General features: G+C 41.2%; 1 protein-coding gene across 1 annotated transcript in view; it reads left to right on the top strand.

Annotated features, from left to right (window-relative positions):
• Positions 1-25,443, top strand: part of FAM131C (family with sequence similarity 131 member C) — a 396,305-nt gene that overhangs the window by 329,332 nt on the left and 41,530 nt on the right. The window contains exon 6 of the mRNA XM_078642544.1: positions 2,109-2,219. Within this exon, the coding sequence (XP_078498670.1) occupies positions 2,109-2,219 (111 nt within the window). The remainder of the gene's footprint in view (positions 1-2,108; positions 2,220-25,443) is intronic.

The following is a 25,443-nucleotide window of genomic DNA, read 5'->3' as shown; positions in this document are numbered from 1 at the left end:
GTTGCTGTCATACGCACCAATATTTGCATGTTGTTCCCCCAAAAGTGGAAATATGCAATAATTATTACATCTCATAAATTCAGAACAGATAGCTGTCGGATTTCTATCAGATGCAACAATATCGGCTTACTTGTAATTAGCCCTATGTGGGACATTTTCTGACATGAGTCTACGTGAGCTGTGTCCTAATGTATTTGGAGTAGGTCCTGGAAAAAAGATTCTAGAGACATGTATTGCTAGGTCCTAGAGAAATGGTGAGCTAATGGTCATAGATGCATTAAATATGTATTACATACAAAGGAGGACAAAGGTGGGTTATGGAAATGTGCTTCGTCACTACATTTCCGTATCATCACTATGGGACAGATGATGAGTGTGGTAAAATGAGAGTATGTACTGCACCTGTTATCCACCTCTTATTCCGTATTTTCATACATGCCAACTTTGTGAACCTGGTAAGAGGGAGATTTGGGGGGAAAAAGGGGGAACTGATTTTTCCCATTGACTTACATTGAAGAGGAGGAGATTTTAGGCGGGAAACACTTAAAATAAAACCATTTGGGCTTACAAAATCTTAATTCTTCCATCTAAAATGGGTCTGTTGGCATGTATGTATTTTGTACTATGAAGGTGTACGTAACATGCAGAATTGGCATTTAATGCGCTGAATTCCACATGTGCCTTTTTTCTGCACATTTTCCCCTGATAATTTTGTAAATCCAGTATTTGTAAAGCACATAGCTACCCTGAGGCATCCAGGCACTGGGGGCCATCGGGAAGATTAAGCAAGCTATTGCCTAGAGTCACATGGTGCTGAGCTAATCTGCCGCTGGAGCCAGGGATTGAACCGTGAGCCCCAGCGTCCGGTGTCACCCGTGTAAAATGATGGAGTCTGCAGTAATTGCTGCATAACTCGGAATTCTTATTTGTGAATGTAACCACAATTTTGTAATCAGGGCTAGAGTATGTGAACAGTTTATGTCCACTGCTCAGAAGACATAAAGCTTCATTGTACTCACAATCGGTCACTCTGGTACATCCGCCTGCTCTAAACCAAAGTTACATAATGGCATCCATTCTTGCTATGACATCATAAACTGTGCATGCAATATACACAGGTTCATTTAGAAGCTAAAAGTACATCCAGACTCTTCTTAGATTTACATATTTGTTTGCTGGGGAAAAATATATATTATAAACACGCTATAGAGCAGAGGCGATGTGGCCTATGGACTAATACTGCTGACCTTACAAATGGAAAGTGGCTGTTTATCTGTTGTCAGCCAAATAGTGCATGGTCTCTGCTATTTACCCAGGTGTTAGATAAATAACAGAGAACATTCACCATTTACCTGGTGGGGGAGCTTCAGCCCCTGCTGGCCAGTTGAGAGAAATGAAACATAAAATGATAATAAAGCAGTATTATTGTCATTTTCTTTTTCTTATAGATGGAGCTGAGTTTTTGGGGGCGGGGCCATGCCATGACAGGCACAGTAGGGGAATGGTGAGCAGCACTGCTGTCAATGCGCATGACGGTTTGGCCGGCTGTCTTAGGGCAGCCAGCCCGTCATGCACATTGACATTTCCCTAACCCGAGCTGCATTGGGGGTTGGGGAGAACAGCAGGCGTAGGCTCTCAGTCATCCTTTGGAGTGGAAAACAAGCCTGCTCAGGCCAATCCCAGCACTTCTTTCATGCTGGCCAGCATGAGAGAAGCGCTGGGATTAGCTGTGGAGTCTGGGAGCCTCAGCACGAACACAGCAGAGAAGAGCGGCAGAACGGAGATCGGCTAGGAGTAGGTATGTTATTTTCCGTGTTTTTGTTTATTTTGTCGCCTGCCCATCCCCTCCACCCCATCCCCTGCCACTCTGCCGCGGGACCCGCCGGTACTGGTCCTGGCCGCAGTTCAGTGTACTGTATTTCTGGGAAAATTACTTAAGCTCAGCTCACTTTGCCTAAGTGAATGTTGGAAACGAGTAACCACTTTGGCTGTTGTTAAACGTTCTAATGCCCTTGGTCAGTTCGCACTATAAAGAAATAAAAAATAAAAATGCAATTAAAAGAAGTAACACTGCATTTCTGTTGGCTTTACTCATAAATTTTTTATAGGAGTGGCAGAGCAGTTTGCAGTAACTGAGGCGACGCTGAGTGCCTGGTCCTCGCTTGAAGATGAAGAAGTGCATTATGGGAATGGATCCCAAGAGGTCATACAACTTCAAGGTACAGTGCATTCTCTTGGTGGTCGTCAGAATATGCGCGGCACAGCTGTCCTCATCCTGGCCTACATACAGGGTTGTCTGCTTAACATATTATTGTATTACATTGTCATTGGATTTATATAACACTCACAATTCCTGATGAGGTTTTGAAGAGCTTCATGGTGAGTGGTATGCTATGCCGGAACTGAAGATTAATGGTTAATCCAGTGGTTATTGATTATTGTTTGTTAATTAGGATTACTTTTGTGCTCCCTAGAAAATATTTTCACACCTTTGCCCCTGGTTCTTGTAGTAGACAGATTATTATGAGTTAGGTATGGTCATTAGAAGGAGCTATGCAAGTTCAATTATTACAATTTACATCATTGATAATACATTAAATAATTATTTATCAATTTTGAAGTCATTTTTCACTATTTTAATAATCATTCTTTACTATTTAAAAATAATTGTAATAGTTATTTACTATTTAATACAAATATTAATTAAATAGTTATTTAATTATTTTTGTTTAACTTCCCACCCTGTGCCCTATGACCCTAGCAGCCCACACCTAAAACAAAGCTCAAATAAATAAGTATATCACAATTTACAAAATTGATAATCAAATAAATAATGATATAACAATTAATTGTTCATATTTATTACTTACTTAACTTCCAACCCAACAATAAACCCCTACAAACCTAGCAACCCGCACCTAAATTATAGCTAAGAAATACAAGTATTACACAATTTACATAATTAGCAATCAAGAATTATTTCAGAATTGTTAATGTATGGGTAATGAATTATTACCTAATTAACTTTCCACCCTATACCCCCACAAACCTAGCAACCTGCACCAAACATATAACTAAAAGATATCAGTAGGTCCTAATTTACATATTTAATATCAATCACATAATTACCTTACATTTTTTAATTAATGAATAATTAATTAATACATAATTAACTTCCCACCCTATCCCCCTGCAACACCAACAACCCGCTGCAACACTAAAAATAACTATTAACAATTAATAAAAATTCTAAATTCCAAATCACATAAAATTGCACACTATATTTACAAAATATTTGCAATTATAAAACCAATAGTAACACAAAGAATTTATGTATGAACTAAAATTACAATAACATCATTTAAAAAACGATATTATTTACAACTACATTACTGAAAATGATATTAAAGCAATATTCTTAAAAATGATATTCATTATATATAAAAAAAGATATTCTTGACAACAATGTTTTTGCATCACAATATTTTTGTATCACAATATTTTATTTCCGATAAATTTGTCTTCTGATATTTACAGCTCATTATTTTGTCCAAGCTCCAAATGGGGTGTAGCCAATTGAAGAAATACAGTAAACTAGACTAAGGGAGACCTTATTTGCAAATGAAGTGTGCTATACCCAGAGAGAGGAGGCATGCAGAGTTAGAATGTTAGCAGGTCATTCAAAAGCAAGAGAGAAAAGGGAACAATTGAAAGTGTTAAGTCAAAGTCAAATTTTCGTGGATTGTTAAAGAATATAGTGGGAGGAGGCTTTTTGGGATTACATGCAAACTAAGGGCCCTTTATAAGTCTGGACTTGTGGGGGCACGGCCGTCTCCTGATCCCCTTTTATGGTTAAGACAGTCGGAACGTCATTGCCCGCTGCAGCTGCCAGGGAACCGTCGTTCCCTGCCGGTGTTGCGGCGGTTAAGAGACATCAATATGCGTGCCGCAGACTGCCATGGTCCCACCAAGCATATTAGGAGTTTCCTCTCCGCCTTGGTTTTCATGGCAGTTCCTCCTCCATGAAAACCCCGGCGGAGGCGAAACATAGGGGGCCATACAGAGCCCCCTTGTGCCTCTGCACCTTGGGATACATGCACAGGGGCACAACATGTGCCCCCCTGTATGCATGCACCCCAGTTCCTGCACGGCATGGACCTATCAGTCCATGCTATGCAGGAACAGTTTTTGGCATTCCCATTGCGGTGTCCATTTTCCGAGCACCGCCATGGAAACGTCAAAAGAAAAGACCACCAGACACGAGTTACACTCGCAATCTGGTGGGCGGCCCGACCACGGATCTGGCGGTGTAGCAGCGAGGTGGACCTGGCACAGCACCACAAAGTCGTAATCAAAATACAATTATTTCCATATGAGATAGTGATATATTACATATGTTGATAGACACTAGAATCTGATGAAACAGTCTTTCTGCTACTAGCATTCAGTTCTGGTGGGCTGGGACAGTCCTCCTGTTATAGAGGTGTGTACTCCTGCACTAAGTACCTCACTGTGTGTTTATCTGATATCCTGACTTGTTAGTTTACCCTTGCATCACAGTATACTAGTGTGTGTTTAGGAGGCTAGTCCTATCCCTGACAATTTGTGGTCCAGGATCTGTCCTACGACCTGTTGGGGCACACTAAGAGTACACCCAGAGTGGACAGAGAACTGCTGTCCTTTGGTTTAGACGATTCATAAAGGGGGTGGTGATGGACAGAGTATCTGAATTAAGCAGAACACTCCTACCCAGTCAAAAGATCAGGGCTTGATCCATCACCGTTTTTTAGCTCACTGCACCATCCCAGCTCAGAACCTGGCTACATGCAAATTAGTCTGACCCTGGCCCAGTGCATCATGGGAACAGGGCAGACCAAACTACCAAGCCAATTCTTTACTGGAAAGGAAACAAGCTTCCGGGGACCGGTTTCTGGCATTACAGCCGTCTTCGGCCCGGCTTGCTTGAATCCTGATGGTGCAGTGAGCAAGGGACTCACATCTGAGCTTACCCTTCCACACTTGTGGTGGCCAAAACGATTCATAAAGGGGGTGGTGATGGACAGAGTATCTGAATTAAGCAGAACACTCCTACCCAGTCAAAATATCAGGGCTTGATCCATCACCGTTTTTTAGCTCACTGCACCATCCCAGCTCAGAACCTGGCTACATGCAAATTAGTCTGACCCTGGCCCAGTGCATCATGGGAACAGGGCAGACCAAACTACCAAGCCAATTCTTTACTGGAAAGGAAACAAGCTTCCGGGGACCGGTTTCTGGCATTACAGCCGTCTTCGGCCCGGCTTGCTTGAATCCTGATGGTGCAGTGAGCAAGGGACTCACATCTGAGCATACCCTTCCACACTTGTGGTGGCCAAAACGATTCATAAAGAGGGTGGTGATGGACAGAGTATCTGAATTAAGCAGAACACTCCTACCCAGTCAAAAGATCAGGGCTTGATCCATCACCGTTTTTTAGCTCACTGCACCATCCCAGCTCAGAACCTGGCTACATGCAAATTAGTCTGACCAGAAACCGGTCCCCGGAAGCTTGTTTCCTTTCCAGTGAAGAATTGGCTTGGTAGTTTGGTCTGCCCTGTTCCCATGATGCACTGGCCCAGGGACAGACTAATTTGCATATAGCCAGGTTCTGAACTGGGATGGTGCAGTGAGCTAAAAAACGGTGATGGATCAAGCCCTGATCTGTTGACTGGGTAGGAGTGTTCTGATTAACTCAGATACTCTGTCCATCACCACCCCCTTTTGTAATTATTTTGGCCACCATGAGTGTGGAAGGGTATGCTCAGACATGAGTCCCTTGCTCATTGCACCATCAGGATTCAAGCAAGCCGGGCCGAAGACGGCTGTAATGCCAGAAACCGGTCCCCGGAAGCTTGTTTCCTTTCCAGTGAAGAATTGGCTTGGTAGTTTGGTCTGCCCTGTTCCCATGATGCACTGGGCCAGGGACAGACTAATTTGCATATAGCCAGGTTCTGAACTGGGATGGTGCAGTGAGCTAAAAAACGGTGATGGATCAAGCCCTGATCTGTTGACTGGGTAGGAGTGTTCTGATTAACTCAGATACTCTGTCCATCACCACCCCCTTTTTGTAATTATTTTGGCCACCATGAGTGTGGAAGGGTATGCTCAGACATGAGTCCCTTGCTCATTGCACCATCAAGATTCAAGCAAGCCGGGCCGAAGACGGCTGTAATGCCAGAAACCGGTCCCCGGAAGCTTGTTTCCTTTCCAGTGAAGAATTGGCTTGGTAGTTTGGTCTGCCCTGTTCCCATGATGCACTGGGCCAGGGACAGACTAATTTGCATATAGCCAGGTTCTGAACTGGGATGGTGCAGTGAGCTAAAAAACGGCGATGGATCAAGCCCTGATCTGTTGACTGGGTAGGAGTGTTCTGATTAACTCAGATACACTCTCCATCACCACCCCCTTTTTGTAATTATTTTGGCCACCATGAGTGTGGAAGGGTATGCTCAGACATGAGTCCCTTGCTCATTGCACCATCAGGATTCAAGCAAGCCGGGCCGAAGACGGCTGTAATGCCAGAAACCGGTCCCCGGAAGCTTGTTTCCTTTCCAGTGAAGAATTGGCTTGGTAGTTTGGTCTGCCCTGTTCCCATGATGCACTGGGCCAGGGACAGACTAATTTGCATATAGCCAGGTTCTGAACTGGGATGGTGCAGTGAGCTAAAAAACGGTGATGGATCAAGCCCTGATCTGTTGACTGGGTAGGAGTGTTCTGATTAACTCAGATACTCTGTCCATCACCACCCCCTTTTTGTAATTATTTTGGCCACCATGAGTGTGGAAGGGTATGCTCAGACATGAGTCCCTTGCTCATTGCACCATCAGGATTCAAGCAAGCCGGGCCGAAGACGGCTGTAATGCCAGAAACCGGTCCCCGGAAGCTTGTTTCCTTTCCAGTGAAGAATTGGCTTGGTAGTTTGGTCTGCCCTGTTCCCATGATGCACTGGGCCAGGGACAGACTAATTTGCATGTAGCCAGGTTCTGAACTGGGATGGTGCAGTGAGCTAAAAAACGGTGATGGATCAAGCCCTGATCTGTTGACTGGGTAGGAGTGTTCTGATTAACTCAGATACTCTGTCCATCACCACCCCCTTTTTGTAATTATTTTGGCCACCATGAGTGTGGAAGGGTATGCTCAGACATGAGTCCCTTGCTCATTGCACCATCAGGATTCAAGCAAGCCGGGCCGAAGACGGCTGTAATGCCAGAAACCGGTCCCCGGAAGCTTGTTTCCTTTCCAGTGAAGAATTGGCTTGGTAGTTTGGTCTGCCCTGTTCCCATGATGCACTGGGCCAGGGACAGACTAATTTGCATATAGCCAGGTTCTGAACTGGGATGGTGCAGTGAGCTAAAAAACGGTGATGGATCAAGCCCTGATCTGTTGACTGGGTAGGAGTGTTCTGATTAACTCAGATACTCTGTCCATCACCACCCCCTTTTTGTAATTGTCCTTTGTTTTAGAACATGGGTACTCACAAACTTTCTCTCTGGGACAAATTTACAGTGTGGTTTGTGGGGGATAAGGCCACACTGGTGGTGCGAGGTTAGAGCAAAAGAAATGGGACCATGAGGTTTAACACAGGCCGCTGCAGCGGACGCATTCGTCCCCTGATCCACCAGATCCGGCATACACACATCTGTCGCTCTCTATCTCTCTCTCTCCTTCTCTCTCTCTCTCTGCCTCCCTCTCTCTATCTATCTCTCTCTCCCTCTGTCTCCCTGTCTCCCTCCCTCTCTCTCTCTCTGTCTCCATCCTTCTTTTTATCTCTCTCTTCCTCCCTGTCTGTCTCCCTCTGTCTGTCTCCCTATACCTCTCTCCCTCTGTCTGTCTCCCTCTGTCTCCCTCCCTCTGTCTCCCTCCCCCTGTCTGTCTCCCTCTGTCTGTCTCCATCGGTCTCCCTCCCTCTCTCTCTGCCTCCCTCCCTCTGTCTCCTTCCCTCTGCCTCCCTCACTTTGACCCCTTCCTCCCCCTCAGTCTCCCTCCATCTCCCTCTCCGCTTCACTGTCTGTCTCTGTCTGTCTCTATGCCTGTCCCTGTCTGTCTCTATCTGTCTCTATCTCTGTCTCTATCTCTGCCTCTGTCTGTTTCTGCCTCTGTCTGTCTCTGCCTCTGTCTGTCTCTGTCTGTCTGTGCCTCTATCTGTCTCTGCCTCTATCTGTCCCTGTCTCTATCTTTCTCTGCCTCTATCTCTGTCTCTGTCTGTCTCTATCTACCTCTGCCTCTATCTGTCTCTGCCTCCATCTGTCTCTGCCTCTATCTATCTAAGCCTCTAGCTCTCTCTGCCTCTAGCTGTCTCTGCCTCCATCTGTCTCTGTCTGTCCCTGTCTCTATCTGTCTCTGTCTCTATCTGTCTATGTCGCTACCTGTCTCTGCCTGCCTCTATCTGTCTCTCCCTCTCTCTGCCTCTATCTGTCTCTGCCTCTATCTGTCTCTGTCTCTGTCTCTGTCTCTATCTGTCTCTGCCTCTATCTGTTTCTGCCTCTGTCTCTCTCTGTCTCTATCTCTATTTGTCTCTGTCTATCTCTTCCTCTATCTGTCTCTGCCTCTGCCTCTATCTGTCTCTGCCTCTATCTAGCTCTGTCTGTCCCTGTCTCCATATGTCTCTATCCGGCTCTGACTCGGGCCCTGTCTGTCCCTGTCTCTGTCTGTCCCTGTCTGGTTGTGTCTGTCCCTGTCTCTGTTTGTCCCTGTCTCTATCTCTGCCTGTCTCTATCTGTCTCTGTGTCTCTATCTGCCTCTCTGCCTCTCTCAGTCTCTCTGCCTCTATCTGTCGCCTCTGCCTCTATTTTTCGCCTCTGTCTCTGTCCAAACAGGAAGCTTCCCAAAACACCCTTTTAAAAGACAGCTGGGAAAGTGATTACAGCTGCCTTTTAAAAGGCCTTTTGGGAAGCTTTCCGAAGGTGCCCTGAAGTCACTTAGGCTGGCAGTACCTATTTAATACATATTCACTATGTATGCTCCTGTGGTTATCTTCTGTGTTTACTGCTAGCCGTGAAAACTGCCAGGCAAGGTCCGAGGGCCGCCAATGAAGGCTTGCCGGGCCGCTGGCGGCCCGCAGGCCGTACTATAAGTACCACGGGTTTAGAACAAAGGGCGGTGGTGGCAGCATAAATTGTTTTATAGTTGACCAGACCTTTATACAGACACCCCAGGATATAGCGCATGGATTCGCAAATTTAGCGGCACAAAAATGGAAATTTAGCGGCACAAATATGGAAATTTAGTGGCAATTTTGTGGCATTTTATTTGGCCATTTTTCCTACAACAAACACAGTTATGTTAGCTTTTTTAGTTATTTAACAACATGAAGCTATGTATATTTGGTTTATTTACAATGTAGACACTTTGTTTCGCTCGAAAAGCATGTACAGATATTCGAGTGTATCTCTGGATATGGTTTGGGAATTCTCAACATGTGTCAAATCCTGGTGCTGGTCATGGGGAAATGAAGTGGTGAAGTATTCCAGGGGCGTGACGTCATTGGACAGTCCGCACCATTGGTCTCTTGAAGTGCGTGCTCTGCTTGTTGTCGAACCAGACCTGGAGTAGGTGATGGCGTGACCTACTCCAGCGAGATGTCAAATGCAGAGTTCACCCGAGTCCACCGTGATGCACACCCTTTGGCTCACGGCCCTACTCATGCCTCGTCGTAATGCACGGTGCACTTTCGGTTCTCTGCAGCTATATGTGTACTGTGAATACCTCTCCTGTTTTTTGGTATTTTAATATGCTTCCTGCGTCTCGGACAGGGACATTTTGGCGCTACGTAATACACACAGATAAATATAAACAGGAAACATGATTGCGAACCCTGCTCCAGGACAGGGATAGGTGAGTTATGTGTCTAGTACTAACACCACTTGAGCAGAGGGGCCTAGGCAGTAGTGTAACATTATCCCTGGGGGTGGGGGCGAGCCCCAGAGGGCCCTCTCCGGCACTGTCACGGGCTTCGTGCCCCTGGCCTGCCTTAGAGCTCCTGTTTGGGTCCTGGGCCCACCTCCATATAATTTGCTGGGGGGGGGGGGTCAAGTTTCGTTACGCCACAGGGCCTAGGCCAGCTCAATGTGCCTGGACTATGCCTCTGTGGTGCCATTATTTCCTGCGCTTTAGTGTGTACCCTCTTCATTCAGTGCCACCAGGACCCTCCTACAAATCATAACTTTGTACAGACAGGGGCAATGGAATTAACCAATTGCACAACCGCTGCATTGCCCGCATAATTATGAAGTGTCCCCACATTCCATATAATCCACAACTCTTTGCATATTTTGAAGAGTTCAGCATAAAAAATATATAAAGATTAAGTCAGGCCCGGTCCAAGGCGCCCAAGGGGCCATTTCCCCTAGTATTCGTGAACCCTGCTCAGCCTCTGCAGCCAAGGGAAGGAGAGACCGGACAGCAGGTGATCCAGCGGCCTATAGGAAATATGTCATAAGCTACGCTATCAACTTCATAATATACACTATAAATCACTATTCAAATATAAGGCCCATTAATCAGACATGACATATTTTGACCAACCGAATCATGTGGCTTAATTAACCTATTCACAAATTATATACATTTATATACAACCGCGGTAAATGAAAATCATTATACTTAACAAACCCCACTGACTATTAAGCCACTTATGGCGATAAATCTAGCTAATAGTAACCTAATCTCGTGAAATAACAAGTCCAGCTTGTTTTCCAAAGTAAGATTTTTATTAGCTATTATTTAGATAATTGCAGTTGAAATCTTTATTGAAGCAATTTTATTAAAAATCATTGTAGTAATTATGATAATTTTTTGAAATTTTAAATTTATTATTGCAAATGAATTTATTAGTTTGACATTTTTAAAACCCAAGTCTCTAACTATGCTAAATAATTGGAAATAAAAGAATAAAGTCTTTGAGGGTTCTTACGTGCTCCAAGGAAAGTTCAACTGCACGACACCCTCATCCAAAGGTCAGCAAAAGCAGCAGCGCAACCCTTCCACGGGGAATGGGTTTTTATACCTTTCTACGCTAAGCTAATCTAGGTAAAAGTAAATCTTTTCTGCAAAATTCGGAGTCCCATTGGCTTACAAGTGACAGGCGACGTGTCACCACATTTTTCAGAATATCAGTTCCGTCACTTTCTTAGAGTCCATTGTCTCTAACATTCGAACAACGAGGCTTCCTCAAGTTGCAACATTACACGAAGAAAAATGTCATCATGTCGTTTGCTTCCTCGGATGCAAAATTATCGCACGCTCTTTTGACGGTTCCTGGCCTTGGCCTTGTCTGACTAGGAAACAGTCAGAGGCACATCACATCCACCAGACTTTGTTACAGCAAAGGAAGCTTTTTCTCTGTAAGGACTCTCTTTCTTGCTCCGTGCAGAATGTTTTGCAGACTCGAGTAAACTAGGCCCAAAGCAGCCATTTTATCGGTAACTATTATATAAACAAACACAAAAGAATAATTAATGCGAGAAATATAGTTTGTTCTGTTGCCACCCATCATTGCTAATGATTAACCCATTAGTCTAAATTACCTAGCTGAAGCGAACAAAATAAAGCAGCAATTATATCTACCATTCTTCATCAAAACCAATGAAATTCTTTATGCACCTGTAAAGAATAGAGTGACACCACATAGACAAGGAAAGCAAAATAAGCACGTCACTTTTAAAACAGCCGCAATTAGTTATGACATGACAATTAGACAGATTTAGTTTATTAATTTTCACAAACAGAAAGATGCAATAATAATGCACGTTTATGAGCACATATGTTAGTATCCCGCGTGTACTTTCCATGTAATGCAACTTTAAACTAGGTTGAATTAATACACACACAGCACAAATCGTTAGTAAAATTATTTCTTATTATGGAAGTGTGACTTTACGAGTTGAAATTAAAATTATTTCCAAATCTCGCTCCATCAACTCCCTCATCTGGTGATTACCAAATCACCACACTACACCCAAAATGTAGAAATGTTTTTGATTAAACGAAAATGGTTCGAATTCACTTGTATTAGTATTTCTAAAGACTTGTTTCAGCAAAATCTTTGCAACTGTCATATTGAGCTCTACGTAACTCCTCTAGCTCTATTTCCCTCTCCTGTTCCTTTTTGATCTTATAGATTCTTTTCTTTTCCTTAATGTGTTTCTTTCTCCTGTGTAACATGCAACTGATTTTTGTCAAAACTATCACAAATACTATTACAAACAAAGGTGTTAGGATCTTGCCAAGAACTGAACCACCAATTTCTTGAAACCAGGTTTTGATAGCCTGAAATCTTTTTGAAAGTCGTTCTGAAAAATCATCTTCTTCTAAGGGAACTATTTCTGAATGCATTTCTGTGATGTTCTTGATATACATTTCAATATTCTTACTTTCATCAGGGATGTAGGTACAGCAGTGCTGGACATGTAAAATACCACAGACTCCTCCCTCTTTTGCCAGGAGTATGTCCAATGTAAAGCGATTTTGCATCACCATAGATCTAACTGCAATGACCTCAACATCAACTAACTGGAAACCACCTGCTGTATCCGTTGACAATCTGTCAACAATTGTGGATAATTTTCTGATTCTTCCTGCATTTAGAGTTATACCTACTAAAGGTATTACTGCCTCAAAAATATCTCCCAAAATTTCCGAAAAGCTTTCTCTTTTATACCTATTTGCGTGGTTACTGATTTCAAATGATCCTTCTGCATTTCTGTCAACATGAAACATCTTTGGAAAAACAAGTCCAACAAAACATGTCCCGTACCAATTGTCAGGAAGATTATAATAAGCTTTGTCACCACAGATAAAGTAAATCCCAGGGAAAATTGGATCTTTGCCACCTTTGAATCCCCAACCCCCATGATTTGGTAAGTATCTTCACAATTGCTAGCACCTACAAAGAAATTATCAAATAAAGTATTATCTCTTCTAATGCAAAGTTTACCACTAATTGGTTTGTCTATGTGTATTGCAACATTATCAAAAGTTTTGACATTAAGCTTCTCGTCCTCCTTCTGCCAGAATTTTGATTTGGTCTGTTTGATCATTTCATTTCTCTTATAAATCGCCCTTCTCTCCTCAACTAAGTTCAAGAAAGTCTTTTCCTCAGCTCTCAATTTGCAAGTTAAATTATTTCTGTAAGCATACTCATAGGTAAGTTCATTAGTAACTAAAAAGAATTCCCTCATCTGTTTAGCTCTTTTATGTTTATTCAAAGCACTCTCAATTTTCAGATTAGCAAAAATCTCATCAAAATTGGAATAATAATATTCCAAGCGACCAGTCTGATAAAATAAACTAGCTATTACACTGCAAGTCATACCATATGTAAGAGGAAGCATATTGTACGTCACTCCCTCAGAAACAGAAGCTGGCAACTTTACACAGATATAACAATCTTTGACATTCATTACTTTAACATACTCTCCTAAAAGCCTTGAAAATGTGTTGCTTGAAAAATCACTAACAGACCTATCCTGATGAGCCTCAGGTTTGTGATCAATAACTTTGTTAGCTTTGCCTGTTGCACTATATTTGTCTTGACTAACTGAAGTTTTACTTGTCATGTTGACCTTGTACAACTCTTTATTGATCTCAAAAGGAATAACAACAGCTAAAATCAACCAAAGCAGAATTAATATGGGCACACACACCAGTGTCATCTTACAGCATTTCTTAAAAATGGAACATTTCGAAGTACTACGTTCCATAACATAAGGCATTCTAGCTAATCTTATTTTCAAAGAAGTAAAGAAAAGAAAACAAAATTTTAAAATATGTAAAATCTAAACTAACACCCCCCTTTTTAAAATCTTTTTTTTTTTATATCCCTCTAACAACTTTTCTTCGACCTTATGTCACAAGTTATTTTCCAACTAAACATAATTTCTTCGACCTTGTGTCACCTAACACAATTTCTTCAGCCTTTTGCCAAAAACAGAAACCACAAAATTTTATCAGATAATTATTTCAATCATTGTCACTGATTTCCTCAACTTCTTCTTGACTACTGCTGTTAATTTCAATAACAGGAGGTATAATTAAATATGTCCATTCAGGAGATCTGTATTTTTGATTAGGTCTCAAAACTCTCTTTGTCTTTCTAGTCACTACTTCTATTTTCCTTCCTTTTTCTGCTTTCTTTTCAGGATCCTCTTGACTAGTAATTTCATTCACCTGCTCTTTCGATCTTTTAATTAACCTGACTCTTAATCCTCCGTTTTCATTTGGCCAGGTTTCTCCTTTTCTCAGAATCTTCCTTTTTGGTTCAGCCAAATTAGATTCTGTTTTCCAAGATCTCTTTCTCACACTTTCCCTTTGACAATCTTCATCACTTTCTCCAGAATCACTGTCAGAAATTTCAATTCTTGACTCAGGAACTTTTCTAATCGGCAGTCTCACTCCGTTAAGAACTATACTCTGTCTTCCATTACTGGTACTTGGCAATTCGTTTTCATTCTCTTCTTCAATTACCTTCAACTTCCCAGTTTCTGGTTTTCTGTTCCTCCTTTCAGAGCTTGTTTTCTGCTTTTCGATACTCTCCTGGTCAAATATTTCTGCAGTTTCAACTTCTTTTCCTTCGATTTTATCAGTTATCTTTATTCCATCTGCTTCATTGTCTTCTAGCAGATCTTCATCTTTTTCAGAGTTTATTTCAATGATCTCTTTTCTGTTCAGATTTCCATTCACAGACACTTTTTCCAGATGTCGACCTCTCTGTCAATCTTCAGAATCTTGGAATTTCTTCACCTTCTACCTCCGAATCTGAATCAGCCGTTGTATCACTCTCTTCATCAGAGTTTTCAGGTGTAGGTATCGGAATAGTGTGACTTGGATGAATCCACCTCTTTATTCCTCTACACTTTACTGCATTTGTTGTAACAAGAATCACCTGCCTAGGCTTCTGCCATCTCGGTACCAGACAATTTCTTCATCGATGAACTTTAGTTCTGACCCAATCTCCAGGTCTCAGATCATGCGTTAACACTTTGTCTTTCGACTCTACTTCAGTTCCAACCTGATTAGACACAGAAGCCACGACGTCAGACAGTTTTTTACAATATTCTAAAATTGCACTGTCATTAATGCTTAACAGCTTTCCTACAGGTACAAATACTTGTCTCATGACTCTACCCATGATAATATCATGTGGACTCAAACCTGTCTTTTTATCAGGTGTACTTCTTAGAGACATCAGAACAAGTGGAAGAGCATCTGTCCACTTTATACCTATGTCTAGACACATTTTTCCAATTCTGTTTTTTATTGTCCCATTAATCTGTTCGACTATTCCAGAAGCCTCTGGTCTGTATGCACAATGTAACTTCTGCTCAATGTTTAATTCTTCACAGATCAAACTCAACAGTTTGTTATCAAAATGTCCTCCTCTATCACTCTCAATAGTCACAGGAAATCCATACCTAGGGATTATCTCTCTTAAGAATAACTTTGCTACAGTGATTGAATCATTGTGACATGTGGGGAATGCTTCTACCCATCTTGAAAATAGACAGACAATCACTAAGACATATTTTAACCTGTTATGTCTAGGCATCTCTATGAAATCCATCTGTAACCTAGTGAAAGGACCACCCTCCCGACCTATGGTTCCCGTTCCCACAACCGATTTCCTGTTTGGGTTAATTTGTTGGCAGATCAAACACCTTTGACAAAGTGATTCAGCAATCGTTCTGAACTTGGTATTAAACCAAGTTTCCTTAAAAAGTCTAATCATCGAGTCTCTTCCAATAAGACCAGGACCATGATACATTCTAGCCATGTCTGCAATCATGCAATTTGGTAAAACTACTCTGCCATCTTTATAAGTCCAAATTCCATCCTCATCTCGCTGTCTACATTCTGCTTTTAACTGTGTCTTTTTCTCTTCATCATCAGCTTCATTTTGTAAATCTCTAATTTCTTGCCATGTTTCAACAATTGATGTTAGAATTAGTGAATTCGAATCATAATCTCTGTTTTTTCTCCTATTAAATGCATAACCATTTTTCGCACAATACTTAGCAATCTCATCAGCATAAGCATTGCCTTTGGTGATAAAATCCTCACCCTTCCTGTGAGCTGGGCACTTTACTACAGCAATTTCTTTTGGTAATTGTATGCCATCTATTAATCTTTTAATAAATACTGCATTTTTAATCGGTGATCCTGCTGATGTCAAGTAGCCTCTCTGAGACCACAGTTGTCCATAATCATGCACAACTCCATATCCGTATTGACTATCAGTAATTATGGTAATTCTCAAATCTTTTGCCAATTCACAAGCACGAATCAAAGCAATCAATTTAGCCACTTGTGCTGAACGAATTCCTTCAAGACATGATGCTTCTTCAACATCTGCTACTGTACAGACTGAGTATGCTGCTTTCAAAACACCTCCCTCTGATCTCAGACAGGGGCCATCTACGAAGTAGACAAAATCTGATTCAGGCAAAGGTTCGTCTTTAATGTCTTGCCTTGGCTTTGTACAGTATTCCATAACATCCAAGCACTCATGCTCTACATCATTTTCATTAGAATTTTCAGTATCAGGCAACAGTGTGGAAGGATTTAAATTCACACACCTTGCTATTGACACATTATCTGCTCCCAGAATAATTTTCTCATATTTCGTCAATCTGTTGCTTGTCAAATGTTGAGTTTTATGTTAAAAGAATCTAAACTGAATGGGGAACATAGACTTTTACAGGGAATCCCATTATGATTCCTTCGCTCTGTTCAAGACTAACACTTGTTGCTGCAACTGCTTTTAAGCAACCTGGTAATGCCTTTGCAACTGGATCAAGAACTGCTGAGAAATACGCAATAGGTTTTCTCAGATTCCCATGTCTCTGGATTAACACAGATAATGCACAACCTTCCCTTTCACTGCAGTACAGCTCAAACCCTTTTTCATAATCTGGCATGCCCAAAGCAGGAGCTTCACACAAACTTCTTTTTAATTTTTCAAAAGCTTCCAACTTCAGTAAGAATAATTGGATCTTTTACATCCGATTTTGTCAATTTCTGCAGTGGTTTTGCAATTACTGAAAATCCACTTATCCATTGACGACAGTAACCAACCATTCCTAAAAACATTCTAACCTGTCTTTGTGTTCTTGGAGGTTGCATTGCTTGAATCATTTTGATTCTCTCAATTGTTACCTGTCTCATTCCTTTTGCAATTCTATGTCCAAGATATTTTACTTCTTGTTTACAAAATTGCAACTTTGCAGGAGACACTTTATGCCCTTCATCTGCCAGATGATTTAAAAGAGTAATTGTATCTGTCACACACTTGTCTCTGGTTTTTGCTGCAATCAACAGATCGTCAATATACTGTACCAATGTCGATCTGCCAGGTAGATTTAAATCCTCTAAAGATCTTTTTAACAACTCATTAAAAATGGAAGGACTCTCTGTATACCCTTGAGGAATTCTGCACCATGCGAGGGTCCTATTCTGGAACCTGAAAGCAAAAATTTCCTGGCTTTCTGGATGCAATGGAACTGTAAAGAACGCATTGCAAAGATCAATAACAGTATACCATTCTGCATCATGTGGAATCTGGTATAGAATGACAGCTGGGTTTGGAACAACTGGACAGCAAGGAACCACAATTTGATTAATTTTTCTCAAATCCTGAACAATTCTGTATGTTCCATTAGACTTTTTGATTCCCATAATCGGTGAAGTACAAGGACTGCTCTCAATTTCTTTTAAAACACCTTGCTTAATGAATTTTTCAATCACAGGAATAACACCTTCAATTGTTTCTGTTTTCATTTTGTATTGAGGAATATTTGGAAATTCTATTCCTTGCTTCACAGAAATTTTAACTGGATCGACATGTTTCATCAGACCCATCTCATTCCCTGTCAAATCCCAAATTACAGTTTTAACTGTCTCCTTTAGTTCTTCTGGTAAATTTTCTTTTTTGAATGCAGGAAACAATTTTGTTTCTTCTGCCTCCACCAACAACATTGTCATTTTGTACAAACATCTTCCTCCATTGTTTGTAATTCAATTCCTTCAGGAGAGCAATATATTCTACAATTCATTTTGCATAATATATCTCTCCCCAGTAAGTTCACTGGACTGCTGTTGCAAACTACAAATCTGTGTTTGTCTTTAAAACTCCCAATTTCAACCTGCACTGGATCAGTTAGATCCATTTTAATTTGTTGATTACTTACTCCGACTACTTGGATGGTATCCCCAGAGAGAGGTAGGTTTTCAATTTCCACTGATCTAACAGTAGAACGGGTAGCACCAGTGTCCACAAGAAAAGTAATATCTACATCATTTACTTTCCCATTTACAAATGGACCAGACTGGTCAACCTCAAGAGTGGCTCCAATTACACACTCTTCCCCCTCTCTCGGGCACCGTCAGAAGCAGTCATCAGAATCACTTCCTTGGTTTTCTGTTAACACAAATTGACTTGAAACATTTTGCACATTTTGTCTTTGAGTCCTTATTACCTGGTCATCTCCTCTAAATCCCACACCTGGATTATATGTTTGACCTCCCCCACAATTTGGAAATGGAGGCTGTGGAATCTGATTCTGCTGTTGTGTTAACTGATGCTGTAGCTGTCGCCGAAGACTCAGGTCATTCAGTTGACGCTGTAACTGTAGCTGTTGCTGCAGATCAACATCATTCTGCATCTGTGGGTTTAACAATGGATTTTTAAAATTTCTGGGTGGGTTTTTACACTCACTCTTCCTATGACCGATTTCACCGCAATTAAAACAAGGCAATTTCTGTTTTAATTCTTCAACTTTAGCATTATACCTTGGTTTATTAATATTATTTTTAAATTTTCCTTGACCCTGATTCTGATTCTGATTTTGAACAAAATTTGTATTTTTATTTTCAAGACTAGCTATTTGCTGTTCAGCCACCTTCACTTGTGCCCACATCGCCTTCTCTTTTAACTTTTTCTGTTTGACCTCTAACTCATCACTGCAGTATTTAGCTTTCCTCAGGATATCATCAACTGAAAGCGATTGCCATCCGACAATATTATTCCTGATCATTTCTCCAACCTCTGGTCTAAGACCATAAACAAATCTGTAGATAAAATGACTCATATCATTTTCATCTAATTTTTCATAACCACTATATTGTTTGAAAACCAATAATAATCTTTCATAAAATGAATGAACTGATTCCTTTGGTTTCTGATTTGTTCTGTCTATTTTTACCCAGTCAACTTCTTTTGGGGCAATTTTCTGTTTTAACCAGTAAATCACTTTTTCATAAAAGTCCATGACTATTGGAGCTGGAGCACCTGTTTCTTTAATTCGCTCCGGTTCTTCTTTTGGCCAACCTACAGCAATTTTGCATTCTGTCCAAAGATCTGATGGGACAACAATGTCGAAAAATCCATCCAGATCAATCCACAAAACTTTCGAAACTTTGATGAATCTATCTACCTGTCGATACCATTCCACAGGTTTCTCTCTCAATCGGGGAAAATCATTCGTGAAAAGTAAAATATCCTGTCTCGACCAAGGGACATGAACATAACCTCCACCTGCAATTTCTCTCATTGGAAATTGTTTAGACAATTTTTCCAACTTTTCATCTTCCTTCTTTTTAGTCCATTTTACTCTCCATTTACTCAATTCACCTAACTTTTTTATGTAAACAATCAAATCTTTTATGTGCATTATTCTTCCCATTGTGTTAAAGTTTTCAATGTCCTTCTCTGTAAAATCCAATCTGTAGTGTTTTCCAAATTTTTTTTGTTTGTTCAAATCGATATCTAATTCACCTGCCAGTTCTTCTAACTGATCAAATGTATTCTTTGTTTTCCATTGAATGCTCTTACAGATGAACAGGAGTTCATCATCACGATAAAACTTTAGACTGTCAGGACCAATTGTGCCAATTATTAATTCTTCCAAATTTGCTTTTAATTTTGCAACATCAAGTTTTGAATTTGACCCTCTTCTTTCAGAAGACTCAGCATCTGATTCTGCACCCATTGGTGATTTATTAAAAGAACTTTCATTAAAAGTCAAATCAGGCATTCTCGTTTTCTCACGATTAATTTCAGATAAATCTGAATAAAAATTTTCAGCAACCTTTTGAATCTCTGCATTTAAAGGAATTGTCAAACCTGTCTTATTATTTTCTCTCTGTTAAAAAACAGGCTGAACAGGACCAATCGTTACTGGAACTGTTACTGCTTCCATGCCCTTTGTTATCTGCCGAATTAATTCTTCTTTTGATCGTAAATATTCTGAAGTATTTACATTTTCTTCATTTCTGTCAGTTCTCATTAAATTCCTAGGAGCCTCCCTTTCCTTCGGAGTTATTGAAAACTGTCTGTTTTCATTGTAAACACTAGAGTTTATTCCTGTTTCTAACCTTTCTGGAGTTTCAAAAGAGTCAGAATTATTTGGATATAATTTAGGCGATTCATTTATTATAGGTGCACTTGGTATGGTTCCAGTAGAAACCATCGGAGTAGACCATGAATGAGGTTGTCTCAAAGGTTCATTCCTTTTATTAGAAGTAAGAATGTCTTCTAAAACTGCATCCTCAGATTCACTTTCTATGACAACATTATTTTTCTTTTCAACTCTTTTTTCACTTGGAGACCCTAAAACCATTTCCCTAATTAAATAGAGACCATCGCACATGTCTCCTTGTCTCCACATTCGCATTCTATCCTCATGCGTTTCTCTTCTATAACTCAGTGTTTTTAAAGGTCTTTTAATCCCACTCGCTTCTCTTTGAAGTTGAACCATCTCATCTTTCCATTCAACTAAAGCTTCAAATTGTGTCGGCCTAGGCTTTGGTATAAGAGCTGACATCCTTTCTCTCAGATTTCTTAAAATTTTCATGTTAAATGAACCATCGTCAGGCCAAATCAAAACGCCGTCGTCCTTTGTATAATGTTTCCAAACATCAAACCATAGAACAGTATGATAACCATATTCACCTTCCATATACGCTGCAGGTGTTTTGTATTTATGAAGTAATTTACCAGGTGAGATCAAATTTGTAAACCTTTGAAGCATTGTGGGCTTTTTCTCAACATGTTTAAAATAATAACTCATTTTTCCAATCAAATCTGTTTTAGTGAAAATGATCGTGAGTTATTTCCTGGATGTTCCGTTACACCAACCAATCCGTGCGCGAAACACACCAACAAGCCAATCACAGTTAAGCTACGTCACTATCTTGCTTAACCAATAGAAATAGTGTTTTTTCAAAGAACCAATCAGCTTACAGTTAGTCAGAGTCACGAGAGCCAATCAGAACACAGCCTGTGACGTATGTTACCCAATCACTGCGCGAACCGTGTGATGTACACAGCTGCTGCGGTTTCTCGTGTCTCACTCTTAGCGCTCACCCCTCCTTCACAAAATTCTTTTCACAGCGCCATTTTAAGAACGCCTTTTTCACTGAAAATTAATTTAACAATGACAAGAAAGACTCATCTGTCTGTTTCTCTAATAAAGTGACAGAATTTCAATCGTACTAGAATTCTTTTGTGTGGAATAGACGGCGCTATTCTCAAAGAATATACATTCGCCGATAAAGTAATCCTTTTACTCTACCCTTCAAACAAGTAATAGTGAACGCGTTTCCCTCTGAATGCACATTTAAAGTAGCAATTCAAAGTTTGACTCGAACGGAATTACAGAATCAATTACGCACTTTAAACGGAAAATATCCCTAACCATACACACATGTAATCTTTGCAGGACTCTCACCTGCTTATAGATAACATGCACCGTTAGTAAAATAAGCGGCGTTATTTTACCCTTCACTTAAGCTTGAATATATACTATTACTTTATCACAGTGAGTTTTAGAACGGGCTCATTGTCCCTATACTCAAAGTTTCAATTTCGTAGATAATCCTCAGCGGCGTCACTAGGGGGGTGCGGGGGGTGCGGACCGCACCGGGTGTCACCCCATCATGGGGTGACACCAATCTGGGTACGCTGCTGGGTCGCTGTGTAAACAAAAACACTGCTCTGCACTGCAGTGCAGCCTCAAGTCTGCTCTGCTGCTTTATTATAGTTCAAGCGCTGCACACACCCTGCGGTTACACTTTGTACTTTGTTACTACTGTTAGCTCCCTGGCCTCGGGCTCCCTGCTTTGCTTGGCCACACCAGCTGCGTGGAGAAAACAAAAAGAGGGCGGGGTTGGGTCGGAGTCAGTTGCTGCCAGGCCTTCCATCCCGCCGAGAGGTCGCATCACTGGCAGAGCTGTGAAGTAAACCGCACCTGCCTTCCCGGTTTCATAATCGTTGGAAAGAACTACTGTGCACCTTTTAAGACAAAAATGAGCGTGATAGATGCGCTCGCCGTTTTTAAGCACTGGTTGTTACCATGGTGAACATTTTAGAACATTGGTGCACTTTCTTTAGAAGGAATAATAAGTCCTAAATACGCCTGTGCATCTAGTGGTTATCCCTGGGGTGCTTTACGTGGCTTATTTTGGAGGCACTGATGAGCCAAATTCCCCATAATGTTCGGGAATTATGATGTTCGATAAAGCAGGAAAATATAACTGAGCCACTCAAACATCACAGAACACAATAAATTATATTTATAACTACAATGGAAAATAACATTCTGAGTGGTATTGATTGCACCCCAGGGTTCTTCTGGAAAAGATACTTTGAAGTCTATCTTTGTCAGTTTTGTATGTTTGCAATATTTGATCAGAAAGTACTCGATTGCTTTCCTAATGTACTTCTGTAACTAATCTGGTATTTGTATGATGTTGTATTACATTTCTGGGTGTCTGTGGGATATGGAAGAAACTCCCCCAGGACCCTCCATAGGGAGCGTTTCTTTACCCTTGAGGCCAGTCAGAGTTCAAGTTTGATATCATAGTTACACATTTGTTTTACGCTTCGTTCAGGTTACCAGAGCACTTTCGTTTCTGGCGCTTTCCAGCAGCTGTAAGATCTCCTTACAGTGTCTAATTGCTCAAATGGGTGACATTTCTGCTATTTATATGTTTGTCCTGTTCTTCTTGTTTGTTTTTGCTCGTGAGTAAAGTGTCACTCATAATCGTTTAATACCACTCATAATTTCACTGAAATTCAGAAAATGTAACACGTAAGCAATTTGAAACTTTGGCAGATATATGCTCATAGAAACCCGCCCCCGCCCCCCCCCCTCTCTCAGATGGGGGCTCCTGGGGCACAGTCAGGCCTCTCACCTCTCCAGGCTTCAGTCCTCGAGTCGTGGTTCAGCTCCGCTCCCCCGAGGCAACGGGGGCTCCGCAGAGAGGCCACGGGGGTCCAGGACAGCAAGGGGTGGGGGAAGGGGGGCTCAGAGCAGAGGAGTACAGAGGCACCGGGGGTCCAGGGCAAAACTGGAGGGCGGGGGGAGGCTCAGAGGCAGCAGCACAGACTGGTCATAGGAGCACTGAGGATACACAAGCGCCTAGAAGCCGCGTACATGAAGCAGGTGAGCACTGCCTGCGGGAGGACGGAGCCCCGGGTGAGGAAGAGCACTGACCGAGGAGTTGCAGGGTCAAGAGACACCCCGAGAAAAGCCGCACCCAGAGCTGTCATCTTATAAATAAACTTGTCCAAGATGGATGAGGCCGCTCGTCGAGGACACCATCGACGTACTGTGCATTCACGAGTTAGACCCAGTACCGGCTTGCACAGGTATAAGCAGGGGGGCGGGGTGGTGGAAGCCAACTGACTACGGGTTAAGTAATATTACATTTTATTTTTTTATTTTACAGAGTTTTCTATAGCGCGAACTTGACCGGAATCGGGTATCAGAGCGCTTTACATAGCACCTGTTGCATTACATGAAGACACATTCATTTTTTGTTAGGCATGGGAGATTAAGTTATTTGCGTAGAATCACAGGATGTTGAGCGTCATTGATCACAGGATGTTCAGCGTCATTGATCACAGGATGTTCAGCGTCATTGCCGAGACTCGAGCCCATGGGGTGAGCCGTGAGGGGGTGACACCATGAGTTACCCTCACCGGGTGACACCAACCCTAGTGACGCCACTGATAATCCTCACTATGCACACATTCACACCTAATTTCCCTAACATGTGTTGCACAGCGACAACACTTGTGATACACGTCGATACCACTATTCTGAAACAGATCAAATGTGCTGTGTGACTACCTTCTCATCACACTATTTTGTACCGGTACAGCTAGGATTTTTCACACTGCTGGAAAAACCCTTACATATAACACGAGAACGAACTCAACATATGTTAGACATCGATCCTATGTAACTACCATATAGTATGTTGGTTACCATAGCAACCATCAAATCTGCTACCAGGGAATTGATCCAGCGGCCTATAGGAAATATGTCATAAGCTACGCTACCAACTTCATAATATACACTATAAATCACTATTCAAATATAAGGCCCATTAATCAGACATGACATATTTTGAACCAACCGAATCATGTGGCTTAATTAACCTATTCACAAATTATATAAATTTATATACAACCACGGTAAATGAAAATCATTATACTTAACAAACCCCACTGACTATTAAGCCACTTATGGCGATAAATCTTGCTAATAGTAACCTAATCTCATGAAATAACAAGTCCAGCTTGTTTTCCAAAGTAAGATTTTTATTAGCTATTATTTAGATAATTGCAATTGAAATCTTTATTGAAGCAATTTTATTAAAAATCATTGTAGTAATTATGATAATTTTTCGAAATTTAAAATTTATTATTGCAAATGAATTTATTAGTTTGACATTTTTAAAACCTAAGTCTCTAACTATGCTAAATAATTGGAAATAAAAGAATAAAGTCTTTGAGGGTTCTTACGTGCTCCAAGGAAAGTTCAACTGCACGACACCCTCATCCAAAGGTCAGCAAAAGCAGCAGCGCAACCCTTCCACGGGGAATGGGTTTTTATACCTTTCTACGCTAAGCTAATCTAGGTAAAAGTAAATCTTTTCTGCAAAATTCGGAGTCCCATTGGCTTACAAGTGACAGGCGACGTGTCACCACATTTTTCAGAATATCAGTTCCGTCACTTTCTTAGAGTCCATTGTCTCTAACATTCGAACAACGAGGCTTCCTCAAGTTGCAACATTACACGAAGAAAAATGTCATCATGTCGTTTGCTTCCTCGGATGCAAAATTATCGCACGCTCTTTTGACGGTTCCTGGCCTTGGCCTTGTCTGACTAGGAAACAGTCAGAGGCACATCACATCTACCAGACTTTGTTACAGCAAAGGAAGCTTTTTCTCTGTAAGGACTCTCTTTCTTGCTCCATGCAGAATTTTTTGCAGACTCGAGTAAACTAGGCCCAAAGCAGCCATTTTATCGGTAACTATTATATAAACAAACACAAAAGAATAATTAATGCGAGAAATATAGTTTGTTCTGTTGCCACCCACCATTGCTAATGATTAACCCA

Source organism: Lissotriton helveticus, chromosome 5_1 (assembly GCF_964261635.1).
Source record: "Lissotriton helveticus chromosome 5_1, aLisHel1.1, whole genome shotgun sequence".
Taxonomy (NCBI): Eukaryota; Metazoa; Chordata; class Amphibia; order Caudata; family Salamandridae; genus Lissotriton; species Lissotriton helveticus.
The sequence above is the reverse complement of the archived record's forward strand: the minus strand, read 5'-3'. Positions and strand labels throughout refer to the sequence as shown.